The sequence below is a fragment of the Sceloporus occidentalis genome, unplaced genomic scaffold (genome assembly GCF_023333645.1).
Source record: "Sceloporus occidentalis isolate IW3139 unplaced genomic scaffold, rSceOcc1.0.p SCAF_5, whole genome shotgun sequence".
Classification (NCBI taxonomy): Eukaryota; Metazoa; Chordata; class Lepidosauria; order Squamata; family Phrynosomatidae; genus Sceloporus; species Sceloporus occidentalis.
The window spans coordinates 70862926-70890719 of NW_028316985.1; the positions used below are offsets into that span (position 1 = coordinate 70862926).

Genomic DNA, 27794 nt, shown 5'->3' on the forward strand with positions numbered 1-27794 from the left:
TTACTTGGCAAGATTTGGTCTCAGGATTGCTGTTGCCTTCCTCTTAAAATGAGAGAGTTCAATGTGTCCAAAGCCACCCAGTGGGCTTCATGGATGAGCAAGGATTTGAACCCTGGTGTCCTAGAGTCTTAGTTCAAGACTGAAACCACTATGCCACACTGGTTCTCTGGATCTCAGAACTGTCAAAATCCAAAGCACATCCCTAAGAGACTATATGGCAAACCTGGATACAGAGAATAAAACCTGGGAAACTGTTATGCTCATAATTTGTAGCCATGAAAATCTGTTCTATGATATTTCAATGAAGTAGTTGCCAGTTTTAACAACAGTCATCAGAAGAGGATTCAACTTTGACAAAAGACCAGAATTAATGGGAAGGAATGCATAAATCCAGACAAGTGTGCAAGAAAACACAGAGTGGAAACTAGCTTGATCTCTTCAAGGAGTTTCAAAGGCAAGAACAGTAACATGCCTGAAATGAATTATTTCCTTATCATCTCTCTGCTTCCTATATGGAGTGGTGAAGCTGAGTGCTTAAAAAACAGGATTTAAATGTATGGTTCACCTCCTGAAGACCTAGAGTAAGAAAGACATTTACCTGAAATCATTCTGACAGCACTTTCTTCTTTCTGACATTGTGTTAATTATCCTTATATCACACATACATTTTCTTCTAGTGACGTAGGTTTTCCATGTGGAAAAGCTTTTCCAATATGAGGGCCATAGGTCACCTAAAGTAAAATAAATCAGTATCCACCCAGAGAAAGTGATAACAGCATGGCAGTGAGCAACATGGCCACAACTGCTTCATTTCCTTAAGCAATATATTTGTCACATTTAATACATGTTCCTCAGATTTATTTTTCCATTTCTGATATAGCTGTTGCCAAGACAGACTTTGGAAATTTTAGAGAAGTTTCTTCACCAGTTCATTATTTGTCTATCATAATACCAAGCACTGTGCCAAAGGGATCAGGGTGTTTCTCTACAAGCAGAAGTCCATAGCTTGGATGTCTATCAGCCAGTGATGAGTGGTGGCTTCCATGGCAAAGGGTGGTGGTGGTCAATCCACTCTGAATCTTATTATGAAAGGAACTATTCAAGGTACTGAAACTACTTAGGGGCTAAAACTATTTTGCAATGGGTGACCTTGTTCTTTTCTTATTCCTTTTTTTAAAAATTCTCTTCTGCTTCAAGTTTTGTGGATCAATTTTATCTCCTTTCCCTTAGTCCTCTTCTTTCTGAAGAATATATATGCCATAGATCAGAATCTGGAAAAGTAATTTTATGGACCACAGCTCTCAGAATCCTTCACTCAGCACCTTGAATTCAGTGATCCAAATGGGCAAGCTCTGAAACAGATGTTTACAGGGCCCACTACTGATCTGTGCACTACCATATCTTCACTGTGTGTATAATCCATTTCTTGATTCTGGGGGGGGGGGGGGGGGGGAGAGGAGCTCCTGCATATAGCAATGCAGAAGCCCACAGAGTTTTGGAGAAGGTACCCCAGGGTAACATTCCACCAATAGTGATTCAGCACAGCTTAAGCCTGGTGATTTTTATATAAATGTGTTAATGTTCCACAACAAGCTTTCGATTTTCACCCTATCATGACATGTTTTAAAAGGATGAAAAGAATACTATGTTCTTACCTAATGTTGTGGAACAACGGTTGTTGTTTGTTTGCAATGTGAAACACCTTCAACACATTTGGTACTCAAGCAGGTGGCTATACTGGGGTGTCATGGCCACATTCTGGTTGCCTGGCAACTACCGTTCTTTGTATGCAGCAATATCCAAAGTTGAGATGAGTCCTCCATTGGTCCAACCCCAAATGCAAACCCTCAAGACCAGCCGAAGACATGAGGTGGCTTTCTGCTGAGGGAGATGGAAAACCTGTGAACCATGGTGACTGCATCTCTTCTCCACCCTCCAGCCTGTCTTGATACTGCACTGAGTAGTCAGTGAATAACAAGTCAAGGAATGGTTTATACACACAGCGAAGATACTGTAGCAGACAGATCAGCACTGGACTCTGTAGATATCTGTTTCAGAGTTTGCCTATTTGGGTCACTGAATTCAAGATGCTGGGTGAAGGATCCTGGGAGCTGTGGTCCATAAAATCACACTTCTGGCCAATGGCTGATTGCGCATGCGCACCTGTAATCCTGCAGTACCACTCCCAGTAGCAGCCATTTCAGGGGCTCCATACGTTGGTGGTGCCATGGGGCCTGGTAGTCCTGGTCCCACATAAAATAGGTCCCATGGCAGCAGTGGCGGCGGCTGCGGCGGAGCTCTCTCCATCCCATGTTTGTACAGTATGGCGGCTAAATAGAAATTGTCTGCGAGTACTATGACCTGCTGGTACCACCATGTTAATCTCCTCTGTCACCACAGAGCCATGGGGGGGCACCTTCTCCCTGGTGCAGCGGCAACTCCGACTGCTGCTTCCCAAAAACAAAGGAAGAAGAGGAGGAGCAAATCTACAGCGGCCGCCAAAGGGGAATACTGATGGGGGAAGAAAAAAACCGCCAGGCAGGCACTCCTTCAAGTCTAGATGCGCTGCGACCAACTGCCAGTGCTGGACTGTAACGTCATAGAGCAGGGGTAGGCAACCTTTTTGAGCCGGGGGCCGGGTTGCTGTCCCTCAGACAACTGGGGGGCCGAAACCAAAAAATAAATAATGAAACAATTTTTTTAAAAATTAAATAAATAAATAAACCGGGACAAATGTAGGACAACATTTTTCAAATGGTGGACACTTTTTTTAAAAATGTGGAGGACACGCAAAAAAAAATTGCTGATTTTTTAAAAAAATGTTAATATAAATGCATGTTTCTGAGGCATCTATAGACAATTGCCCCCCTTGCCCCTGCGCACGAGAGGCCAAAGGCCCCGGCGGCAATCGGCAGCAGGACCAGGCTGGGGCCGGTTCCAAGGCCTCGCCGGGCCGCATCCGGCCCGCGGGCCGCAGGTTGCCTACCCCTGTCATAGAGTAACAGTGTTACCAAATCACCCTCGTCAAAACTCCCTGAATGCAAGTCCCTGAATTTCTCCAAAAGTCCCTGAATGGGGGTGGGACAACTGGTCAGGGGCGAGACTTCTGGGTCAATGGGTGGGGGATTCGGGGCAGAGGCAGGGTTTCTGGGGTGGGAGGTATGTCGGCCATTTTGGGGAGCGGGAACTCCCATGTCGGCCATTTTTTTGCATGAGTGTGGATAAGCAAAATGTGTGTTGTTGAAAGGCATGAACACAAAGATAAAGTTGTGGAGTTTTGTTTGTTTGTTTGTTTTCGACAGGAGTTTCTAGTTTTCTTCTTCTGATACTTTTTGGGGTGATAAAATATAGTTTGGTTTCCTTTGAGTGTGCAAATCTTATAGAAAAAATAACTTTAGCATTTCTTTTGAGTTATAATTTGTACTTGGTGGTGCTTAGAAAACACTACATCTCATTTCTTCTTCACATGGCTGACCAGCTCCAGAATCCCTTTGTTCTCTCTCTCCCTAAGGAGCTTGATTTGCATAACACAGCAAGCTGTGAGAGAGACTGGGCCAGGCAGATCTTACTAGCATGGTAAAAAGGACTGCGTGTTCCATCATCCCCAGTGATAGTTTGCTGGCTACAGACCTTTTTACAGCCCAAGCCAAAAAAAATAATAATCACAGATCTCACCTTCCAGTTAGTTTATTTTCTTGTGCATCTGTGTTTTTGGGGAATCTGAGGGACAGAACCCCCCTCTGCTTCTGTGCTTACATCTCTGTTTCATGTTTGATTTTGCTTACACTGTGTAGCCCATCATCCTAAAAATAGCAGTAGGACCATGCTTCTGTTTTGATGTTTCTGCATAAGATACAGGAGTTCAGTGAGGAAAAGGACTCCCCTCATCTTTCTCTGCTTTCTGAATTTCATGGTTTCTGCTAAATGAGACTCAATAGCAGAGTGCAGTCTATCTGAGTAAATTTCATTGCTCTGTTTGAAGAAGGGTAGGGAGATTCATTTCCATCTCTCTCTGTCTCCTACTGTACTATCTTTCACATGAAGGTAATTTCATCTTCCTATCTCATAACTATTTTGTCTTGTGTGGTCGTGAGAGTGTAACCAGCTAAACATTCTGGCCTCTAAATTGCTTCTTCTGAAGGACTGTGCTTTAGCCCTCCCTTTTGAAATGCTAATTGCGCTCTTCAAGCCAATTTCAAAGGGCTTTGTCTCTCTCACATGCTTTTCCTAAATCAGGTTGCTGGGAAGAAAACAATAAGAAGAAGAAAAATAAGGTTTCTCTTGCTCTGTCTCCATGCATCCTTTCTCTGTTTGTTGCACCCAAAATATCATGTTCAGGGGTCTTCTTTCTTTTCCCCTCCTAGAGGTGGAATTTGAGGAAGATAGTTTTTCCATAGTTCCTTTGTTCTTTGTTTTTCTGGGGGGCTATGAATATGGGATTGAGTCACACCTTCTGGCTCAAATATCTCTGGCAGTGTCGCAAAGACAAAGGGTTCTCTTCAAATGCTAATCAGATCTCTTTCAGTCACTCAGAAGGTACTGCAGGACTTGCTACCTGTACTTAGTGGTACTTAGAAGCACTAAGTTTTTTCTTTCTCCTCTGGATGGTCAACTCCCAGGATCTCTCTTACTGTACTGCATAGCCCATCATCCTAAAGAGAGTAGAATGGGAATATCCAGGATTAGTTCATTGCCACTGTAATGTGGTGAGTCACTTTTCACTACTGGTTGCTTGATTGTTACTCGTTGTGGGAAAGGAAGGGAGGAAATAGATTGCTATGTACTCTGCTGGGGTCAGTTCTAACGAGAGTCTGTTCATTTGGCCCTAGCAGCACCCAATTTATTTTCTGCTCGCTGGTGAAAACTATCTGTATGGCATCAAACCATCAAGCTTTCAGAAAACTTCTTTCTTTCTGCCGTCTTCCAGAAGGCAAAACTTTAATCAGTTCTTTTTGAAAGATATTGTGATTAATAAAAAAAGAAATCCAACATTGAATTCACTTCTGTGATTAGAACAGCAAGTGTGCTGAAATTATATTAGAGTCGATTTAGCTACTCCTAAGGATTTCAGAGAGAAAGGCCAGATTGCTAGGTAATTTAGTAAAGCAAATTTATCTTCCTTACTTTTGTCTTCCCACTGTGAGCATTAAATATAAATGCATTCATATATTTATCTGAGGAAATCAGTTATAATTCAGGAGCGAAATCTAACCTTAAGGCGGTAGTCCTTTATTGATTTTCACAAGTCAGATGTTTCTTTTCAAGGTTTGGGGGTTCTTTGTGAGTTTGATTCACCTCTTCCCACTTTTTGATGATAATACTAACTATCCTTCACCAACTTCAAGCCTAATATTGAAATTATCTGTCAATTTTTCTGGTCAGTTTTCTTATTAAAGCATGCCTGTGGTCCCTGGTACAATAACAATGGGGCCATAGGAAAGATTGTATTGCTCTTTCTCATTTTGGAAACAGAGCTCTGACTTTGGGAATAAAATCCAACCCAACCCTTGAATATCTTTTTCAAAGTCATTTCCTTCAGCATATTAGAACTGAGAGTCTGGAGAGGGGAACATGGGTATCGTGGGGATAGATCAAGGGAGGATCCAGTTCCAGAGCTCTCCTAATCCCTCACAACTTCCTCACCATTCACTGCTTCTCCAACATCATAAGGAAATATCTAAAGTGATGTCATCTCCAGTTTTGATTTCAACTGATTTTCAGCTGATTTTGGGATTTCTGGCATTTTGTTATGTAAGAGGCTTTGTGAAGAATTGTTTAGTGTTTGAGCATTCTAGGGTGATAAATCAATCAGAATTTTTATTTTTAGGGGCTGTGGGGCTGTGGGGGCTCTACTTTGGGCACACAAGATTACTTTTTCCTTCTCTTGATCTAGACCAATCCTTGGTTGATATAAAATATAGCCATTACATTACATTGCTTGTAATGAGATGGAAGTGGCGGGAGTGTGAAACTTATTTAACCATATTACCCGGGGGGGGGGGGGGGGCGATTAAAATTCCATATTAAAAGATAGGTTGTGGAATCTTGTTGGGGTGTTGCATCTTTGTAAGTGGACTTACATTTGTGGGAATTAGAACTGCACAATTGTTCAACATCAGTATCCAGTATCCATAACTGGTGCTATATTACTATATAGCAGAGCCAGTGAAGTGCCAGATGCACATTGATGCACAGTCAGGCCAATGCCAGTGAACATCTTCAAAATTCAGTAACTGGGTTTCTTGGTGCCTCTGCTATGTGTCTAGGTATACACAAAGTTACATTATGTAAAAGGTCATATAAGATTGTGGTGAATCCTTTTATTTGCTGGCACTGCCCAGATCCTGTGAGATTTACTAGAGTCAAACAGAAGTTGTATTAAAATACATTCATCCAGCCTGAAACATTGGTGTGCTGTAATGGTTTGAGCATTGGACTATGACTCCGGAGACTAGTGTTCAAACTCCTGCTCACTGGGTGATCTTAGACAAGTCAAACTCTCTCAGCCTCAGAAAACCCCATGGTAGGTTTGTTTTAAGGTTGCCATTAAGTTGGAAATAACTTGAAGGCATACAACAACTGTGGGATGCTTTGATTGTGAGTTGCTGCATGGCAGGGGGCTGGACTGGATGGCCCTTGAGGTCTCTTCCAACTCTATGGTTCTATTATTCTAACCAGTGTTGACAGTGTGTGAGGTACCCTCTGGGTCCTGATGGCCAGGGATAATGGGAGGTTCAGCAATATTTGGAAGTGGACCAGAATTCTTCCATGCCAATTTAGTGCACACATAGTTATGTTTCCATGCTTGCTCTGTCTGAAGGAGAAGGACTGAGAAAGAGAGGAGCAAGAAAGAAGAAGAGGAGGAATTAGATCGATGAGGAAGCTTCCAGTTACTTTTTTTTCTTTTTTGGAAATTTATTGGTGGGAGGGCCCTTTTGCAGCAGCCCAACAGGGATTTTCTCCTCCCCAACATGTGCCTTCTTAATTTGCCAAATGGGATGGCAAAGCATACATCTTAACTTTTTTTTCAAGCATAACAGTTGTGGGTGATATGGGTCCTTTGCGATATTAAAAAAAACTTCAAAGCAATTCTGGCTTAGATCTGCTTGAAGCATGTTTGAGAGTAGACTGTAAACATGAACAAAGAGAAATGCCTGCTGTTGACTAATGAATCAAGCATGCTTTTCATTAGCCTTCTCCCTCAGCGCATATGTAACCCACCCTACCTTTCCATGGAGGGCAGGAACTAATTGGGCCTGTGGCATTGTGTGGGAGAACAACCTCAGAGAGAAGCCTAATCCTCTGCGTTTGCCTGATGCTGTCTTTGCTTCCTTTCCAACTTTTATCAGAACATATTTAGTTCAAAGAGCTCCTCCAGATGCTTACACACCCAGAGGACTAATTCAAATATCCAGAGAACTGGCTTTGCAGGAACTGATTTAAACAACACATTTAATGGTTTGCAGTAGCCGTTGAACAACACATAAATACACACACAATAGGGAACAGTTTGGTTTGCAGTTACAGTCTATCCTTGTTTATCCTAACAGACTGGGCTGTTTTAATGATAATTGACAAAGAGCATACTGTAGAAATATATATCTTACAATAAACTATTTGATTATAAGTGTGTTGTAGTGAACTTGAAATCAGCAGGATGAGTAAAGCTACTGCTTCCCTCATCCAGTCAGAAATGTAATTTCATTTCCATGTTTATGTTACTTTAAAGAAGAAAAAAATTTCTTAATTTGATTCCTTTAGTACAAGGTTCAAGAAAATGTGGCCTTGAGAGGTTGTTGGATTGCAGCTCCCAGTAGTCATAGCCTAAGCATAACAAATGCTAGAATGCTATCAGTCCTACAACTTATGGAAGGCCACATTTGGTCATGCTTTCCTTGGAGGTATGGTCTCACCTTTTCCAGTGCTGAAGCAAATATCTGTTTTGATCTTCTCCCTAAAGAGAACAAACAGCAATAGTACTGTGCAACAAGCATTATTTTAATGTGCAGTTGCACAGATTTTGTGCAGTATGCAAATAAAATAGAGAACATGATTTTGTGTAGTGAACAATTTGAACTCTAGCCAGAAACAAAGCTATTTCTTAAAGATGTGAAAAAAGAGAAGGAATTAAGAATATAAAATGACTACTATTCCCTTTCAATTTTCATAAACTTGTATTAATAGTATGTTATTGGGACCAACTGCCTCTCTAGTGAAAAACATGATACAGCTAGGGATAGAAACAATATTTGAAAATATTTTTTTTAAAATGATTTAAAATACATATTTTTCAACTGTTGAGAAATCCTAATGAGAAGAATTGTGGACTTTACTGATCATACCAAAATTTCATAAGTTTCAAGATGGTGGTGCATTGCTTGGGAAAAGCTTAGAAGAAAAATGTAACATAGCTCACTGTTGCAGTGAAGATAATCATTCTGTTGTTGTTGGGTGGATTTGTGAAGTTATCGGAGAAAGCCCAAAATGTGACTGTGTAGAGCATTCAGATAAAACATGAGGCACCCTAATTTAGGAGAGCCAGAAACCACAATGCCAATTATGATGGCATTTATTTCTCGCTTGCTGTTAGATTAATAGATTAGATAAATAGATTGGAGCTAATCCATCTGCTCACAATTTATTTCTTTGCAATGAGATACTCTTGCAGATTTTATGAGATCACTCTGACTAATTTTATTAGTATACTTTTCATAGTATATTTTAATCACTTTTCGTTTTATGTTGGTTCTGTAGGAAAATGGACATACACTGACTAAACAGAGCTAAAACGATTTGATGAGGAATTCATATCTTTCTTGTTTCAAAGAAATACAATTAGTTGCAGTTGGTAATTTCATTTTGATCTGATTAAAATGTGATAGCATGGGGTAGTCACAAATGAATAGGGTAAAGAATAATACAGTTCCTCTAATCTTCAAATATGTCTGGCATGTAAGGCTGCTTGAAAACTTCAGTTACTACATTCCAATGATGACATTCCCTTTGGACCACCATTACTATGAGGTTGGAGATAGGTTTTCCCCCCCTAGAGAAGTGAATATTATATACAACATGTTATATACACTCATTTTCTGTTTCTTATTTTTCCTCAGGCAACAAGTACTGCAGGTTGTGTAGTGATTTAGAAGCCTGTAAAAACCATTTGAACACAGCCAACAACTAGGCCTTAAAGGATATGGGCAACATGGTCAATCTCTTGTGTAACCTGCAACTCAAATCATTTGAAAAAAAATGATTACTGTAACTGCTTCCAGTTTGAGTAATTCCCTGATCCTGTAAAGTACAAAGAATACATCTGTTTTGTGCTTGCTTTAATCTACAGAGCAAGTTGTTCTTTTCATATAATCAGTACTTCTGTTTCCTGTTGTTCCCTTAAACACCTTACTATGCTTATTGTTTCTCAAGATTAAGGGACAATGGCCATGGGATGAGGTGAAAGACAAACAATGTACAGTTGAACCTCCATTTTTGCGGGGGATCTGTTCTGGACACACACACAAACACACCGTGAAAATTGAAGTTCATTGATATTGGAGTTCCTATTGAGTCCTATGGCAGCGCACTCCTGCACACTCTGCTGCACATATGCCTTAGGTGCATGCCCCATTCTGTCACCCTCCATTCGTCCCTCACATATTTCTGAGGGACAGACTCCAAATCTGTGAAAATGGAGGGGCGGCTGTATTATAAAATAAAATGTGGTTTTTCAATAGATCAGAGAGTGGCTATAAAGCCTGTTTCTAAAACTCAACACATCGAAATCACTTGTAAATCAATTTAGAGTATGTTCAGTTATGGTTTATATACAGTGCTATCTGTGATAAATCCTTTTCATTTACTTTCAAGTTTTCCATCTGATGTTAAACATGTCACTTAAAAATATGCCCCAGTGTCCTAGGCAGAGTGCCAGCTCTCAGCAGCCCTGCAAGTATCTGCTCAATGAGAAACATTTGCTAGAGCTACATGTCGGATGGTATGCCCACACTTCATTGGATGCAGGCAGAAAACAAAACAGAGCTGCAAATAGTTGGCGTTAAGCTAGAGTCAGATTAATTAACCAAATTCAGATTTGTAAAGGGTGTCTTCATGAGACTCTGGTCATAAACATAGGCCACTAGCGTGTAATAACCAACTGGGCAGGGCCAAACTAGCTCTAGGTTTGATCTGCACTGCAGAAATAGTACTGTGGAATTCTGGGGTTTGCAGTTTTGTGAGATATTTAGCCTTTTCTCTGAGAGAGGTCTGGTGCCAGCACAAACTGCAAATCCCAGGATTCCATTGGATGGAGGCATGGCAGTGAAAGCAGTGTCAAACTGCATTATTTTTGCAGGGCAGATTAGACCCAAATCAAGCTGATTTGTAGCTCTGCAACCCTTAACTCCATAAGTACATCAAATTATTATTGAAGAACAGGTTAAAAAGGTGGGCCAAGGAAGCTAATACCAGGATCAAACGTTCTACTACTGGGCTACAGAATAATCAGCAATGCCTGCAATGAAAGTTAGGGGTAGTTGGCAAGAGTCAGAACTGGAAAGAGAAAGAGAGAAGGGCTTGGCTGGCACTAACATGAAAACTCTTTTGAAGAATAAGGCCAAAGACAGCATATAAATGTGTATTTAGGTGAGCAAAATGTGCAAGCATATTCCCAGGCTAGCATCTTTAATGTTGTTGCTGTTAAGCTTGATTAATAAAGAAGTTGCAGTGAATTAATCCAAAGGAAGCTCATGTAGTTTAGAGAATATACAACCTCAGATCAGCCTTAAGAAGACTGCTGGCACATAAATGAGTATTTCTGAATATTTTTCCTTTTAAATTATCCATTAGAAAATATGGTTGTAATTATGTCAGCAGATCATTATTATACATTCAAAATATATTGGCACACTTCTGCATACCATATTTTCTCTGGAGAACATGATCCCATTATTTCACTTAGACACTGGGCTTAAATAAATACTGTGGAAACATGATACTGAAATGTAATCCATTTATTACATATTGAACTATGTTACTCTTATGACTGGATGGATAGCTAGTTAGCTTGATAGACAGACAGACAGACAGATGGAGGCCAATGAAGCACCAGAATCCTGTATGAACTTTCTGGCCATTGTTAGTGGAGAAAACTGTATGCTAGTGGAGTTCTGTTGATTTTTCTAGTTGAACAAGTGGTGGCCTACTTGTTCTTATGGTCCTGCTTGTGCTATCACTGGTACAACAGATTGTGCTCTAAAAATTGCACTATACGTGCAACAGATTCTTTCCCTGTGCATAGTTTGAAATTAGGTATCCAGGAGCATTTTATGCTTAGTGCTAGTGAAATGACACCATTAGAAACTAACAAACATAGACAAACAGACTCCCTTCCCCAAATATCTGTGAAAACCTTTTAAGGAAATCTTTAAAGTGTTTGGTTTTTGGAAGCACTGGCAATGTGAATCAGGCTGCAATTTTATACCCATTTACCTATGAGTAAACCCAATAAACAAAGTGGACTTTATTTCTTAGAAGATATAGACAGGAGTGCACTATAAGTGCACCCAAATGCTTCTAAGTCAGCTTGACTAAATGCTCATTTCCTGTCCTATATCAAACCTTCTTAGTTATAATAAGACTATGACTGCTTACGTCAGCCTAATTTTCTTTTGAAATCATTCCAGACATTTAAGTGTTAGTTCTCCTGACTATCTTTTAAAAATAAGAGGATCTAGAAAAAGATAAATCTTTGATGTGCTTGCCTCTCATTCTTATAGCAACTGATACTTTTGACAGCCTTAAAAATTTGGTCAACTTTCATCTTGGGATAAAGTGTTAGGGATCTTATAGTACTTTGTGTATCTGTAAGAAACTTGACCTATCCACATGCTCTTAATAAAATCCTTGGTTAACTTAAAGTGAAGTTAAAGTAAATGTGAATGCCTGACCTTTAATGAATCCATTTTACAAGGCAATATTAAAACTGCCTTTGATCATAACAGACTGGTCCTCCTTTGCATACTGCATACTTGCTCTCATCTTTTTCAAGTGATCAGGAGTCAGATATCCTTTTAAATGTAATTTTTGACATTTTTTTTTAAAAAAACTAGCTGAACTGAAAACATCTTGATAAATAAATAATGGAGTCATAAGAGTTGGAAGAGACCACAAGTGCCATCCTGTCCAATCCCCTGCCATGTAGGAACTCACAATCAAAGCACCCCCAACAGATGGCCATCCAGCCTCTGTTTAAAAATCTCAAAAGAAGGAGACTCCACTACACTCCAAGGGAGTGTGTTCCACTGTCAAACAGCCCTTACTGTCAGGAAGTTCTTCCTAATGTTTAGGTGGAATCTCTTTTCCTGTAGCTTGCATCTGTTGTTCCTTGCCCTCGTCCCTGGAAACATTCAAAACAAGCCTGTTCCCTCTTTGATATGACATCCTTTCAAATATTTAAACATGGCTATCATGTCCCCTCTTCTTTTCATCAGGCTAAACATTCCCAGCTCCCTAAGCCTCTCCTTATAGGGCCTGGCTTCCAGACCTTTCACCATTTTGGTCACCTTCCTCTGGACATGTTCCAGCTTGATAACATCCTTCTTGAACTGAGGTGTCCAGAACTGGAAACAGTATTCTAGGTGAGGCCTGACCAAAGCAGAATAAAGTGGTACTATCACTTCCCTTGATCTAGACTACTGTTGAGGCAACCAAGAATCGCGTTGGCTTTCTTGGCTGCCACACCACACTATTGACTCATGTTCAGCTTGTGGTCTACTAAGACTCCTAGATTCCTTTCACATGAACTGTTGGCTAGCCAGGTGCCTCCCATCCTTTATCTGTGCATTTCATTTTTTTTTTCTGTCTAGGTATAGGACCTTCTGCTTAGGTATAGGACATTACATTTCACCCTATTGAAATTCATCTTGTTAGCTTTATCCCAGCCCTCTAGTCGGTCAAAGTCATTTTGAATTTTAACCCTGTCCTCTGGGGTATTAGCAACCCCCCCAAGTTTGGTATCATCTGCAAATTTAATCAGCATGCTTTCTATTCCTTCCTCCAAGTTATTGATAAAGATGTTGACTAGCACAGGGCCGAGTACAGATCCCTGCGGCACTTCACTAGTCAACTCTCTCCAGGATGAAGAGAAACCATTTAAAGTTTTCTTTAAAAACATCACATTTTACCAAATTTTCACTCTAAGCATATGCAGCTATGGATATATAAATACATTTAAGGCTGTGCATATAATGCTGTAATTTAAAAGTATAATTTTGATCGTACTAGTTGTTTATGTCACAACTATTATCATTACATTCAGTGATATATGGGAATTACAATTTTTGAGTAACATTGGTACAAAAAAACATTACTAAGGATTCTGTATGGTGTGGTATAGCAGGAAGTCAATGTGGTGTGACACCATAAGTTACCACTCCGGGCGACACCAACCCTAGTGACACCATTTAGATTATGTGGCATTATAACTGGACTACTGTGCATTTGTCCAAGCAACAATATTTTGACTATGGATAGTTCAGCCATATAGAAAGACACAGGTATGGATTTGACATCAGACATAATGAATTGCATGAAACAAGTTTCATGTAGCTCTTGGCTTGGTAATGAAGACATAAGAAGGTTGCATTTCAAAAGAAGCATAGGAAGTGAGGACAATCTGTATCCCTTTTTCAGTGTACATGTTTTTGCTAAAAGTTACTTTTTAGAGGCATTTTGAGCATGTTTTCCACATTTTCTGCTATTTTCTTATCGATGTTAAGAGTTTGGGTTTTTTGTTGTTGTTGCTTAAATGAAGAAGGAAAATAGCACAACAAATAGTTGTAAGCTTTGATACAGATTCTAGATTCACTATATGCCAACTAACTCCAACAAATGGACATTGGATGGCAGGAAATAGAAAAGAAGAACCTGTTTTTGTAATTGAGATGTTATACTGCTTAGTTATTGTCACATATTAACCAAGAGTATGTTTATATTTTAATTCAGGATTGTGACTCATTAATACATCCTGAAGAATCCTGTGGTTTGCAGCCTCTCTCTGCTGACTATTTGTCAACCATTTCACAGCCACAGTTAAAAGCATGTGATGCAGGGGACACAAAAGGTTTGTTCCTGATATATTTTCTATTTGTTCAGAAATAAATTCATGTTCCCATTGGAATGGATTATCTTTTAAATCTCTCACTGGAAGCCAAAAAAGAGGGAAGCTGAGGGATCCCAAGTTGAACATAAATTTAAAGAAATGCTTACAACTTGCTGCTGGGGACATTTAAAGGTAAGTTCACATATGCCTTGACTATCCAACAGCTGATGACTCTTTAAGAAATGAATGAAGGGTGCTTGTTATGAAAAAGTGGATCTGAATCTTAGGACTTTATCACACAAGGCTAAAAAGCAGAATTTTAACAAAAGGAAAACAGTTTTGGCTGGTACTTATCACAGGACAGCTCTGTTCTGCTGCCACAACAAACTACAATTCCCAGAATCCCATAGCATTGAGTTATGGCAGTTAAAGTGATGTCAAACTGGATTATTTCCGCAGTGTGGATGCAACCTTAGTGAGAGCACATGCCTATATGCATAGGCAGATGTTTGTGTTGTTCATACCTGCTATAAGGTGATATCAATATACTGTATGTAAGAAGTTGATAGCTTTCAGGACTCTAGGGGTTGCATTCATCCCCAGGAAAACTTGGAGACTGCATCCTTGTCAAAACTCCGGCTCAAAAACATTTTGACCCCAACATTCCCCTAATGCCCTAAATGGTATGTGCCTCCCTGAATGATTTTAGGCCCAAAAGAGGCCTAAAAAAACCTTCCTGTTTTTAAAAAGGCCTTACTTAGGCATAAAATAAGGTTTAAGAGTGACCTACAGGGTGTTTGAGAACATTTTGGGGCAAATGTTTTAACCCCAGGGGGGTCTGAGGTTCACAAAAATGTCCCTAAGGAGTTTATACAAACCAAAAAACCCCAAAGTGTAAAACTAAAACAAACCAAACTGAAAGGTTCTAACAAAAAATGTGAATAGTCAGGATAAATAAGAGAATAACTGAACCGTGTAGCAGAAAAACCAATATTATTTCTAAAAGGGTACAAATACCCCACTGAAAAGTCTGCAAATGCAAAGGGTGAATATATAATAATGATAAAAATGATAAAAATTTCAAAATTCAAAGTCAGAGTAACTAAACCCTGGAATAAAAAAGCCAGTGAAATATCACAACGGGTACAAAAAAAACCCCTTCAGATTATGCAAATGCAGAAAATGAACTATTAAAAACTCAAGTCCAGACATGTTTCGACTACCATCTTCCTCAGTGGCCTGCCAACATTTAAAATATAAATGTTTTTTTGCTATTCCCCTTGTAGCTACTCTGATTCAAATGGGACCTCTCACAGTGCTGAACTTTTTCCAGGAAAGGTACAGCACAAAGAGAGCTCCTGTGCAACTTGGACCAGCAATGGAAACGGCATTTGTGCCACTACTTGCCTTGCATTCTTCCTAACAACAAAAAAACCTAAGTGGGATGTATCCAAAGTCCAAATAAGAATGAATGCATGATGATACTTTGTTTTCTAGGACAATGGATTGTGCCTTGTCTTAGTTGTTCTGACAACCGAACCTGTGACTGGAGACAAATAACATGGCAGCCATACAACTGTCAATATCCTGTCCTCAGCAAACTGGAACTGCAACAATGTGTGGAAAGCAAAAAGGTATATATAAGTCATAAATGTGGGATAGGAACACTTTATTAAAAATAATTCAAATTATCTTTTCACTGAAAGCATTGTCTTATATATATACATGGATACATACTATTATTAATATATTTAAAATGTATATTATAATGGAAATACTGGAATTATTCCCATTTAACTGTGAGCCTATCCAAAAAAGAAAAAAAAAATCCCTGGAAGTATTGAAACTTTGCAGTTCTTTTTGTAATTCAAGTTTTTCACTCCTCCTGCCCCATTGCCCTAATGTTCTTCCTTCTCACCTTTCCACTGATCATGTTTCATGCGTAGATTCAAGCAACATTATGAAACTGACTTTTACCAATTTCCACTGACCCCTTTTTAATTATTATTCAGGTGTTATAGTAAAAAAGTGTTTTAGCACTAATTAACCATTATTGCTAGCACTCCTCTTTTTATCACTTTATCTCTGTTGAATCCGGATCTTGGGGGAAAAAAATGCTATGTTTCTTCGTGATGGTCATTATATAGGTAGTTCTGACATAACACAGACAGCCATGGAGAGGAATGGTTCATTTTGAGCCATAATGGATTGATTTAAACTGAGGTGGGGAATCAGAATGACAGCTCCTTGATAATGCAGTGAGTTCTCTTGGAATGCTTCCACCTGAATCATAGAGATCTCCAAAATAAAATCAGTTTATATGGGAGCAAACCTGGGACTTTCAGCAACTTTTTTCTTGTGTGGAGATGCTCTATAGCACTACAATTTTTAATAGGTTTCATTCAAAAGCATTCAGGCACCAAATAAAATTAACCCAGGTAGCACCTCCGTGTTGGATGACTGACTTCAGTTGAACCAGCACTATGTTTTATCGTTCAGGATGGACACCCTTTGCATGCACACTGTTTCTTTTGCCTGATACCTAATGCATGGCATTGCCTCTACCTACTAATCTTTTTTCACATCCCTGTGTAGGTCTCAGACGGGGACCTCACTAGACTGACTTTTCTAATAGTGAAGATTCTGTTATGCTTGGAAATGCAGTGTCGTCTTAATAAGCATGGTGTAACTGTCTAACATTTGAAAGCAATCTGTGGCTCAGGGACAAATGTCTGGTGGTACAAGTTTCCAGATGTAAGTAAGAAAAGCACTACAGATTTTTCTAAATGTTATCCAAATTAAGAAAGCATGCATAGAAATAAATATATCCAGCAAGTCCATTGAGTTAATGAAGCTAGAATTCTGTTGATGCCCTATGCCAGTGTTAGCAGCAGAAGGAAATGGCTGTGGACACAGCAGCTGTGAAGTAAGGAAGGCATGGCAGAAACGGGCCGCTCAGAACTAGAAGATTTTGTGTGTCTTCCCTCACCACCACTGCAAGGCCATGAAATACTGCAAATACTGGCATAGCGAGCCAATAGGATTCTGGCCTCTGTAGGTATATATATTATATATGGATGTGTGTATTCTCTAGGATTGCCAGAATAAATACTAGAGGTGGCTTCTGTACAACACAGTGTCTATGTAGAAGAGGGAATGCCAACAATTGTTTTTTTGTTACATGATCGCTTGGCAAGCAACACCTGTTGAATTTCTACACAACCACTTCTACACAACCATTAAGGTTACAAAGGTCCTCTCCAGTTTTCAGTCTTGAAGCCTTGGTTCTTTTATGTCGTCTATAAATGAGAGATGGTTGCATAATGGAAACATGAGAAATGCTTGGGATGACAGAAAGAGTGAAGATATAATGAACCAATTCAGCCTAGGCATTTCAACCATCTCAAAATATCTGACATAGTTAAAGCCATAACAGCAAATACTTTCTCTTAAAGTAAGAAGGAATATATCACTGCCTGGGAAAGCCGTGCTTGAAGTCATTGCTGCATTTATTGGGACACCATATAGATGTGGCTACTGATGAGCACAGGTTCTTTGGGAGCCCATAATGTAGCCAGGGGTGAACTGTTAGCTCACTGTTGCATCATTTCCCACTAATAGTTGTAACTGCCTTTATCTGAACCGCTTTTTCACTTTTTGTGCATGTGATCTTGCGCTTGAGTTATTTCTGTCAGCACTAACTCAGGACCACCTGTGGTGAGAGAATAGACATAGATTGGCTGAGACATGAAAAGGGGTTATAAATTCCCTACAGCATTTTATAACAGAACCTATGTAGATTAATGGGGTGTTAGCAAAGTTAATCAGTCATTTGCAGAGAATGAAAGAGATTTATGCTTGAGAAGGTGGGTTTGGGGTTGTTTCTTTTTTCCTTCTTACTCATTTTGTTTCATATTATGTGTCAGAATTTGTCTTTGAACTCCTTATTAATGCAGACTGTATGAAGGCTATATTACATCTGTTAGACTGCATCCACTTGAGAACTGGCATGGATTTTACAGGATTGGGGTACGGGGATGAAATCCAAATAGAAAGTGCTTGAATTTGTTTTACATCTGTGTGACAAAAACTCATATAACTTTATGATTAATTAATTTTTACCATGGTAGTTTTATGATCTGCTGGAGCATACCACTTTAATTAAGCTACATGGCAACCTCTCAGGGGGGAAAGGCTAAAAAGGAGTAGCTCATGAATAATAAGTTACTCAAAGAACCAGGTATACATAATTGCATAATTAAATTGTAAATGAAAGGAGATGAAGCATATATTTTATTCATCTCTCTAAAAAGCAATTTGAATTTGAATGTTGTAATAAAAAGGCTCTCAGCAATGTATGATTAAGAGCAGGAAATATAAAAAGGCAATATTTGCTAAAGTACTTAAAATCCACCTGCTAAAATAGGGACTTCTCTGTATATATATTTCTAAGCGAGGATTTTGGTGTTAAAAGTCAAGTGTCTTGACGAAATATTATTCATAATGATAGCCAGAGAAACAAATGAAGTCTTTTGTAATGGTATTTCCATTTATGATTTGTTCCCAAGTATGGAACTCCTCTTCCATAATAGTAGGATTGTATGCTCCTGTAAGGTTATGCTGCTGGGAGCACTGCTGCCGGTAGATGAGACAGGCTTTTGCTGAGGAGCCCCACAAAATGTGCCAGACAGCTACTGGGCAGCAGCAGAGTGAGGTGTGTGTGACACTGGTGGAGGATTTCTCAGAGACAATGTGCAGTGGTAGCATAGCTAACACCTGTTAGTACTGCATAGAAGAAAGTAATGGCAAACCACTCCTGAACCTTTCTACCTTTGATGAGGCAATCCAAAATGAAACAAGCGATAGTGCCAGAAGATGACATTCCCAAACTGGGTGGCACTCAAGAGCTATGGGGGAAAAGCCAAGGATAAGTATGAGTAGCGCTGTGGCTAATGATACAGTGACTCAAACCAAAAGGATGTTCAGCTGTTGACATGCTCACAGGTGAAAGGAAAGTCTGGCATAGCGAGCCAACACATATTATAGGAACATGGAATATGAGAAGCAGGTATCAGGGAAAGCTAGGCATTATAAAACAAGAAAGGGACATATAAGCATTGCAAGAATGAACTAAAGTGGAGAGGAATGGAAAGAATGCAAAAAGAAACTCTCTGTAGCCAAAAGGAAAGAAAAGTCCCACTGGATGGCAGATAAAACTCTTCAAGCAGTTAAGGATAGACAAGTAACAAAAGTAAAAGGGGACAGAAATAAGGTCAGCAATGTTAGCACAGCAACAAAGAGAACTACTATAACAATCAATGCAGAGAAATAGAAGATAACTACAAAAAAAGTAGAACGAGAGACCTTTTTCACAAGGCCCAAGAAATCAAAGGGCATTTTAAACCAAAACTGAGAATACGTTATGATGAGCAGGGAAATACACTGAATGATCAAGAAGAAATAAAAAGCCGATGGAGAAAACATGCTGCGGACCTATATAAAAGAGATTAAAGAATGACAGATTTATTCAAGGAAGAACCATTTGAATATGAATATACAGTTTTAGAAAGTGTAGGGGAAACAGCGAAAGCACTTGGGAACAATAAATCACCAGGAGCAGATGGCATAATAATTGAGCTGTTTCAAGCTACGGAGACAGAACCCACTCAAACTCTAACTAAAATCTATCAACAAATATGGAAACAAAAGAATGGCTCACAAATTGGAAATACTTAATATACAGCCCAGTACCCAAAATGGGAGACATGAAGGACTGCAGCAACCACCAGACGATTAGTTAATTTGCCATGAAAGCAAAGAGATGCTCAAAATTCTACAAAAAACTCTTTCATCATATATGGAGCAAGAAATGTCAGATCATGTTGGGTTCAGAAAAGGAAGGCTGGATCTACACTGCAAAAATAATCCACTTTGACACGACTCTGAATGCCAAGGCTCCATCCTATGGAATCCTGGGATTTGAAGTTTGCTGTGGCACCAGAGCTCTCAAATAGTGATGGCTAAATTTTTCACAAAACAACAATTCCCAGAAAGTGGTGTCAAACTGGATTATTTCTGCAGTGTGAATGCAGCAGAACAGACCCAAACATACTATACATTAGATAATGGAAGACACCAAAGAATTTCAGAAGAAAATCAGCCTGTGGTTTATAGATTATAGCAAACCCTTTTATTGTGTAGATCATGAATTTTTTTTTACTTCTATTGTTTTAATTTACCTTGGCTGGCTTTCTATATTGCAGTTATAAATTCATAACCTAGACTGCATCTGCACTGCAGAATTAATGCAATTTGACACTGCTTTAACTGCCATGGCTCAATGCTGTGGAATTCTGGAATTTATAGTTTTGTGAGCCTATGAATCACTGAGCCTCACTGAGATCTGGTGCCACAACAAATTACAAATTGCAGGATTACACAGGATAGAGTCATGGCAGTTACAGTCAGCTAAGAGCCTTAACACTTAAAAACAAACCTGGCAGGCCAACAGAGAGAAGTGCATTTATCTTTCTGTCTCCTCATGGCATTGAAGCACTTGCATTCTCTTTGAGTCATAGAAATGTGGGAGAGGGTCATAAAAAATGTCCTAAAAGTGCCCCTTTTGCCAAGCTGGAAAAATCCATTTGGCACAAGGGACATTTTTACCACCCTCTCCCATGCTTTTACAACGGGAAGAGAACACAAGTTCTTCAACATCATGCAGAAATAGAATGATAAACACACTTCTCTCCGTTTGCCTGCTGGGTTTGTTTTTAATGCAATAAGGCTCTAAAGTAGTGTCAAACTTCATTAATTCTTCAATGTGGCAGCAGGTCCATCACTGTTCCATATCCAGTAACAGGGACGTAGCCAGGATTTTGGGAAGGGGGGGTCCAGACTAAGTGCCACCATTATAATGGGGCTTGGGTGCGGCAGTGCGGCAGCACACACCATTCATTTTATCTAACGGAAGGGGGGGTCCGGACCCCAAGAAACCCCCCCCCCTTGGCTACGTCCCTGCCAGTAAGGCTACTCAAATGCCCCTAGCCTACTTTAAGCAGCAACAGACAATAGAGGTCTGTTCAGCCGCCAATAGGGGCACAAGGACAGTTACATTTTCAGCAAGCAAGGCTGCAACAATCAGAAGCAGAAACTCACAATTCTTCACAGTTCCTTGTCGTAGCCTTGCTCACTAGTGGTAGCAAGCTGGAAATATCCTCTTCCTTTTGCCCCCAATGGCAGCGGAACAGATCTCCTTTGCCTGATGTAGCTGTTAGCTGTTAAGGTGGGCATGCAGGGTGTGTGAGTGGTTCAGGAGTAGCTACTTAGGGACGGAACAGATGGGCATCACCTAAAATGCCATGGTGCTGCGGCAAGCACATACTGCAGCCGCAATCTGCCAGGAAGCCAGCCCAAATAGGAGTGGAAAATATATGTTCCTATTTGGGCCGGGTTTAAGATGCCCTGCCACAGCTTGGGGGTGGCTTCCGGGTATGTGGCATCTGAACGCCATGCTCCAAGATGTCTTGAAGCTGCCACCATTCAATAGATAGGACAGCTTCAAGAAGTCTTGGAGTGTATGGCATCTAAACGGGTGTGTGCCAGCCTTTAGTAGTGCGTACACTAAATAATCAGTGTAGAATATCAGTGATTGTAAGTGGCTTTGTGTCTCATACTGGGAGAAAGACAGGAGAGAGAGAGATAATCCTCATTTCACAACCTGAATGCCCCAAAGCAAATAGATTTACACTGCTTTAGATTTACAGCAGTTATAAGTGTTCTATGTTGTTTGTGGGTTTTCTCCCCCTTTAAAGGTCCTTTTCATTGGAGATTCAACTAACAGAGGAATGATGTATTACCTGATAGAGAGAGTGAACAAGACTCTGCAAGAATGGCAAAAAGCTCATGACATGAAGTTTTATGATAACATAAATGAAAGGAAGACTTTTATCAGCTACTCATATTACCCCCAGTTTTGGATCAGTGTAAACCAAAGACCAACATTTGAAAAAGCACTAGAGCAGCTGCTTCTCAGGTACGTTAGACCTCCTATTGTCAAGATACTGGTATTTTTAATAGTGATTTGCTGATTTTCCTAGTGCTCTCTGGCTATATGCCAGCATTCCAGTTACAAGAAGAAAGGAATTTATGTGAGATTCAGAATTTCTGGAAGACATTTTGCACAGTGGGCTGTAAAGGAGAAAGATAACTTGGAAAAGTTATTGTTTGGATTACAGCTCCCTGAATCTCCAAGGCAGCAAGCACGATGACCATGCTGATTGGGGATGATGAGAATTGTAGTCCAAAAAATTTTTCCCCCCACATTCTGAGTAAGAATTACTATAACCCAAAATTAGAATAACTGAGCCAACAGTATACTTTCCCTGTGCTGAGATTCTTCAGTTTATATAGATGCCTTCTTACTTCATATTCTCCAAATGTCAACGTTAATGAACAAACAAAAACTCAGTGGGTATGGCTGATAAATTCAACTCATGGAATAAACCAGAAAACTGGGGTGGTAAATGGGTTGTCGGTTTGTCTATTAATTGCTGGAAAGGTCCTATATTCATTGGCACAAAATATGCTGTGTTCTTCCAATGCATCTGACAGATTTGTGCAATGAAAATAAGATAAAACAAATACTTAATCTTAAAATATGCAGAACTGTCTTATATAACTAATAATGACATCAGTCCTTCATGGTCAGGGGTGGCCAGTATGCCTGGCTGAAGTTTAATGCAAAGCTGTTAAAAACATTGCCATATGTTCTGATTTCTGAGGCATATTTTGCTTTTGTGGTTTTGGTTTTATGTTATTTTTCTGTTACAGATCACAGCCACTACAGAACACAGGCCAGACTATATTAGTTGTTGGTGGGGTCCAATGGCTTAATTTCAATCACTTACATATTATTCAAAAAGTGCTCAAGCGGTATGTGTTATTTTTCTTTTCTGTTAGTTGTAAGAAAGAACCACTGAAAGTGCTTGTGTCAGTTTACAGTATCATTCTCAGAATCTTTAGTTTTCATTTATCCAACTAGATACCCGCAAAAATGTTTGCATAACATGTTCCTCTTTTTATAATGACACTCCCAACACCTATAAATTAACTATAGGCTGCTATCTTGTTAGTTGGTTACGATGTCATAAACTAGACACAGGACACTGTAAATGCTTCCTATTCTCATTTGTGATCATGGCACCATTGCTATGACTGCCAATGACTCTGAAACCCACCTTAATAACCAGTCAGGCATCTGGAGCAATGGAGATCTACTGAGCAGGGCACTTCAATGTGGCCAGCATGCAATTCTGCAAGGAATAGAAGCAGGGACCTCTGTGGGACCTCTCATAACTCTTCATCACAGCATTGCTTGCTGGTGGTCAGGAGCTGGCCATGTCATCCTGCACCTCCCTGCTTGGCAGCAGCACAGACCTCCATCATTCTGGTTGGCTGACTGGCTTTTAAAGTGGCTTTCAGTGGCCAGATGAGGAGTAGCTATGACATTGCGACTACATTGAGAGCCTCTGTGGCTGATGACTGGAGTATAAATACTCAAAATAAACACAAAATCTCCACCATATTTTTAAAGTATTTTAAAATATATTATATATTATATTGAATGGGTCCCACAAAAATAATTCATTAAGGAGGAGGATAAGAAACAAGTCAAAGAAAGTGTTATTTCTTCCTCCTTTTCCCTTCTTTCTTCATTCATGCCTCTGCTTCCTGTCAATGTTCTACATGCATATAATAGTCTAGATTTGCAACTCAAAGACATAGCTGTGTTAATCTGTAAAATCAGTATGTAGAGAGATCTTGTAGCACCTTTGAGACTAATTGAAAGAAAGAAGTTGGCAGTGTGAGTATAAATTAAGTTTTTTATATATAAATTAAGTTTTAGCAAAAAAAGAAAGAAAGAAAGTAAAAGCTCTAAGGTGTGAAGATGCATTCAAAAATACACAATATCTCAAGATATATAGTTTTTTGTGGATTTTTTTTGGGCTTTGTGGCCAATTTATAGAAGAGTTTATTCCTGATGTTTTGCCAGCATCTGTGGCTGGGTTCTTCAGAGAAAACTTACTAACTGCTTCCAAAGTTCCTTTCCATTATAGGCCATGACTCTATCCTACAGAAGCTGGGATTTGTAGTTTGATGAAGTATTTAGCCCTGCCTGTCAGTGAGCTCTGGTGCCTCACCAAACTACAAATCCCAAGATTATGTAGGATGAGTCATAGAAGTTAAATTGCTTTAATTCTACATTCTGGCTACACCATCTGAAATATTTGTAGTAATTATAACTATATATAAATTATGCCTGTTTTAATTTTATTTTATCCATAGAGCAAATCTGTCAAACATCCAAGTAGTGATAAAATCCTTGGGAATGGGCTTTCACCTGCCCGTCAATGGAGTGCACTATCTGTCTCCAGTAAGTTACCTTTTGTCTCTATCATCTCTTTAAAAAAAAAAAACATTTTGTATTTCAACTGAATCTTTATTTTATTTGGCAATATGATTGCAATAATTCAAATGATACATATCTGAATGAATTACTTCTGCTATGCCAGCCAATTAGTAAATATTGTGATGTTATGTTAGAATGCCCCTCCCTAACTGCTAATGTGCTTGTATTTTCGTTTGGGGGGCAAAGTTTATTCATATCTTGTTCATGTTTATTTTAGTGAACCTCATGGAATCAGTGTTAAATCTAAATATTGGGGCCATGATCCAGTGGACTTGGTCTGTTCATAGAGTTGCTTCCATCAGTGAAACAAGGAAGGGGACAGTTCCCCGTCAACCTGCAGTCCCTTCTCCTGTGAGCCACTCCAGGGTTGCAGCTGGGGCAGAGAAAAGCCTTTTGGTGCTAGTACTCAAGTGAAAGTGCTCAGTGTTGGATGTAGTCCTTTGTCATGTGTAGTTGGTATTTTGGATCATTCAGACAGAAGCACACTTTTGCACAACATAGTGATACCACTATGATTCCACTTTAGCTGCCATGGCTGGATGCTATGGAATCCTGGAGTTTGGTGAAGCACTTCAGCTCTTTGGCAGAGAATATGCTGCCAGATTGTCAACCGGGGTTGACTACAGAGAGCATACAGTCTCCTTGTTGCAACAGCTTAATTGTGTTGTTTTTTAATATTGTGAAGCCAGTTTGAGTCCTAGTTCTGGGAGAAGAGCAGGATACAAATAAATATAATAGTAATAGCAGCAGCAGCAGCAGCAGTTCCACTGGCTTCTGATCTGTTTCTGGGCATAATTCAGTGCTGGTACTGACCTTTAAAATCCTATGTGCCTCAGGTCCAAGTTATTTGAAGGATCATATTCTCCCATACAAACCTACCCATGTTTTAAGATATTTTGGGCAGATTTTTTTCTGTCTCCCACCACTCTCAGAGGTACAACTAGTGGGGACAGAGGAGAAGGCCTTCTCTGTGGCTGCTCCCAGAAAAGTTAGACTGGCAATCTCCTTACTATGTTTTCACATGAGGATGAAAATTATGAAAGTGAGAACAGGGAGAGAAACAGGGACATTTAAAAAGCAACTGAAAAATTGGGCTGGCAAATAATAAATCAGGACTGTCATTGGACTGGCTGGCTACATGCTTAATTTTTACACTACACAACCCCAAACCCCCAATTGGATCTGGGCTGCTTACACGATGCCCAGACCTGATTCATAGTTTCCACCCCTTGTCCCACATTAAAAAGGCTTACCTTTTGCAAAATGCAATGATGATGGGTGGTTCCCTTCCCATGCAATCCCTGCAAGTGTCTCTGCCAAGTTGCTCTGTGGGCATGAGTTGCTCTGAGGTCAGAATGTGGCTTAGTGCCTCATTCTGACCCGAGCTCAGAGCAACCTGAGCTCGCAGCGGCAGTACTGTCTGGCTTGTGGGAAGGAAGGCATATTGTCACTGTGTTTTGCTGCAGCAGTTCAGGGGCAGATATTCAGATGGAATTTTTTTTTTGGGGGGGGGGGCAGAATACTCCTGGGGCAGCACAGAGTATTCTGGCAAATGTTGATGAGCCCTCAGTGATATTAAAAACATTTGTTGGCATACTGTTGGGAGGGTATGACATTGTAAACTGCCTTGCAATTGGATCAAGTTGAACTGCATCATTGCTCAACATCCATGTTCTCAGGAGGGGAAGAGAGAGGTGGCTGTTTCATCAAGCCCATTGAACAAGCAGAGCAAGCAGTATATCTGTTTCACAACATTCCTGATGCACAATTTGCCCAAATGCAGAAAGTATCCCAGTGCACAGTGTATCCAATACACAATGAGAACCCCTGTTTCACAACAGTACATCTTGTGCAATATTCTGATGTACAACATCACAGTTCAGTAGTATGGTTATGTATTGTGTCAGCAACAGCTCTATCACTGTAAACTTACTCATTACAGGCTCTGATGATCGATCTAGCCATCAATTAAAAAAAAATACATTGAAAACATTCTCAAGCTCTCTCTGTTGTGAAACCACTGGCTGTCAGATGTTAGAAATGCCCTAATTCTAATATCAGAAAACCCTGCTGATCTGCTGTAAATCATCCAAAGACCTACAGGGAGATCCCATTCTCCTTTCTAGAGTATTCACTCCTGTATTTAATGGGCAGGCTGGGTTGTTTTCTTAATCATTCTATGGTGTCTGTAAAACTTTAGTAAGAATCTGGAAGACTCCTGATTCTTTACTTGAAAACTCCCCTCACAACTCAGTGATGGAAGAAATATATTCTGTATCAACCCAGGGGCTCTTTCATCTGTTCTTAGTTTATATGTTTCAAGCCTGAGGCTTGACATTAAAAACATATGCCAGGGCTGAGTCCTGGCATAAATTAAACCTTGATGTTTGCTCCATTAAGTACCACAATAAAAGCAAGTATCATAGAATTATAATTATTATGAGGCCAGCAATATGAATGGAATTTTCCAAAGGAACAGCTAAAAAGACAGCCTTGCTACAATCCAAAGTTGGACACAGGAGAAGAAATAGAGTAACAGGAGAAAAATGAAGGAAGAGAAGAAAGGAAACCAGAGAATAAAATCATTTGGATCCAGACTAATCATACTTAAAACAGGCTTATTGAAATCAAGAGAATATATGTTAGTCATGAGTCACTCAAACCCCATTGATTTCACCAGTTGATTTAAGTGTGATTAAGACTAAATTTGAAGGGATGTCATATTGAGGAGGGAGCGAGCTTGTTTTCGGATGCTCCAGAGAACAGGACCTGGAACAATGGATGCAGGCTGCAGGAAAAGATATTCTGCCTCAACATTAGGAGGAACTTCCTGACAGTAAGGGCTGTTCGACAGTGGAACAAACTCCCTCAGAGGACCTTATCGCACACACAAATTTAAACGTTCTAGGGACTGGAGGAGGACGCTCGTGTGCGCGCGCGGCCGCCCAAAAACGGATTTTATCGCACACAATTCAGTCCTCCAAGAGGCCCCGTTCCGTCCCCCGTTGCGCACCTGTTCGCGTCCAGTCCTGATGGGCGTCATTTTTGCCTGACGGATTACCTTCCGTCGGCAAAAAATGGTGCCCGTCAGGACTGGACGCGAACGGGTGCACGCCAGGGGACAGAACGGGGCCTCTTGGAGGACGCCTTCGTGTGCGATAAAATCCGTTTTTGGGCGGCCGCGCGCGCACACGAGCGTTCTCCTCCAGTCCCTAGAACGTTTAA

The 27794-nt window shown here is 40.0% G+C and overlaps 1 protein-coding gene across 1 annotated transcript in view; it reads left to right on the top strand.

The window, feature by feature from the left end:
• The window catches only part of CPED1 (cadherin like and PC-esterase domain containing 1), a 127094-nt gene that overhangs the window by 92697 nt on the left and 6603 nt on the right, over nucleotides 1–27794 (top strand). Inside the window, exons 18-22 of the mRNA XM_089524359.1 lie at nucleotides 14002–14119; nucleotides 15596–15732; nucleotides 21913–22133; nucleotides 22931–23032; nucleotides 24446–24533. Coding sequence (XP_089380485.1) covers nucleotides 14002–14119; nucleotides 15596–15732; nucleotides 21913–22133; nucleotides 22931–23032; nucleotides 24446–24533 — 666 coding nt within the window. The remainder of the gene's footprint in view (nucleotides 1–14001; nucleotides 14120–15595; nucleotides 15733–21912; nucleotides 22134–22930; nucleotides 23033–24445; nucleotides 24534–27794) is intronic.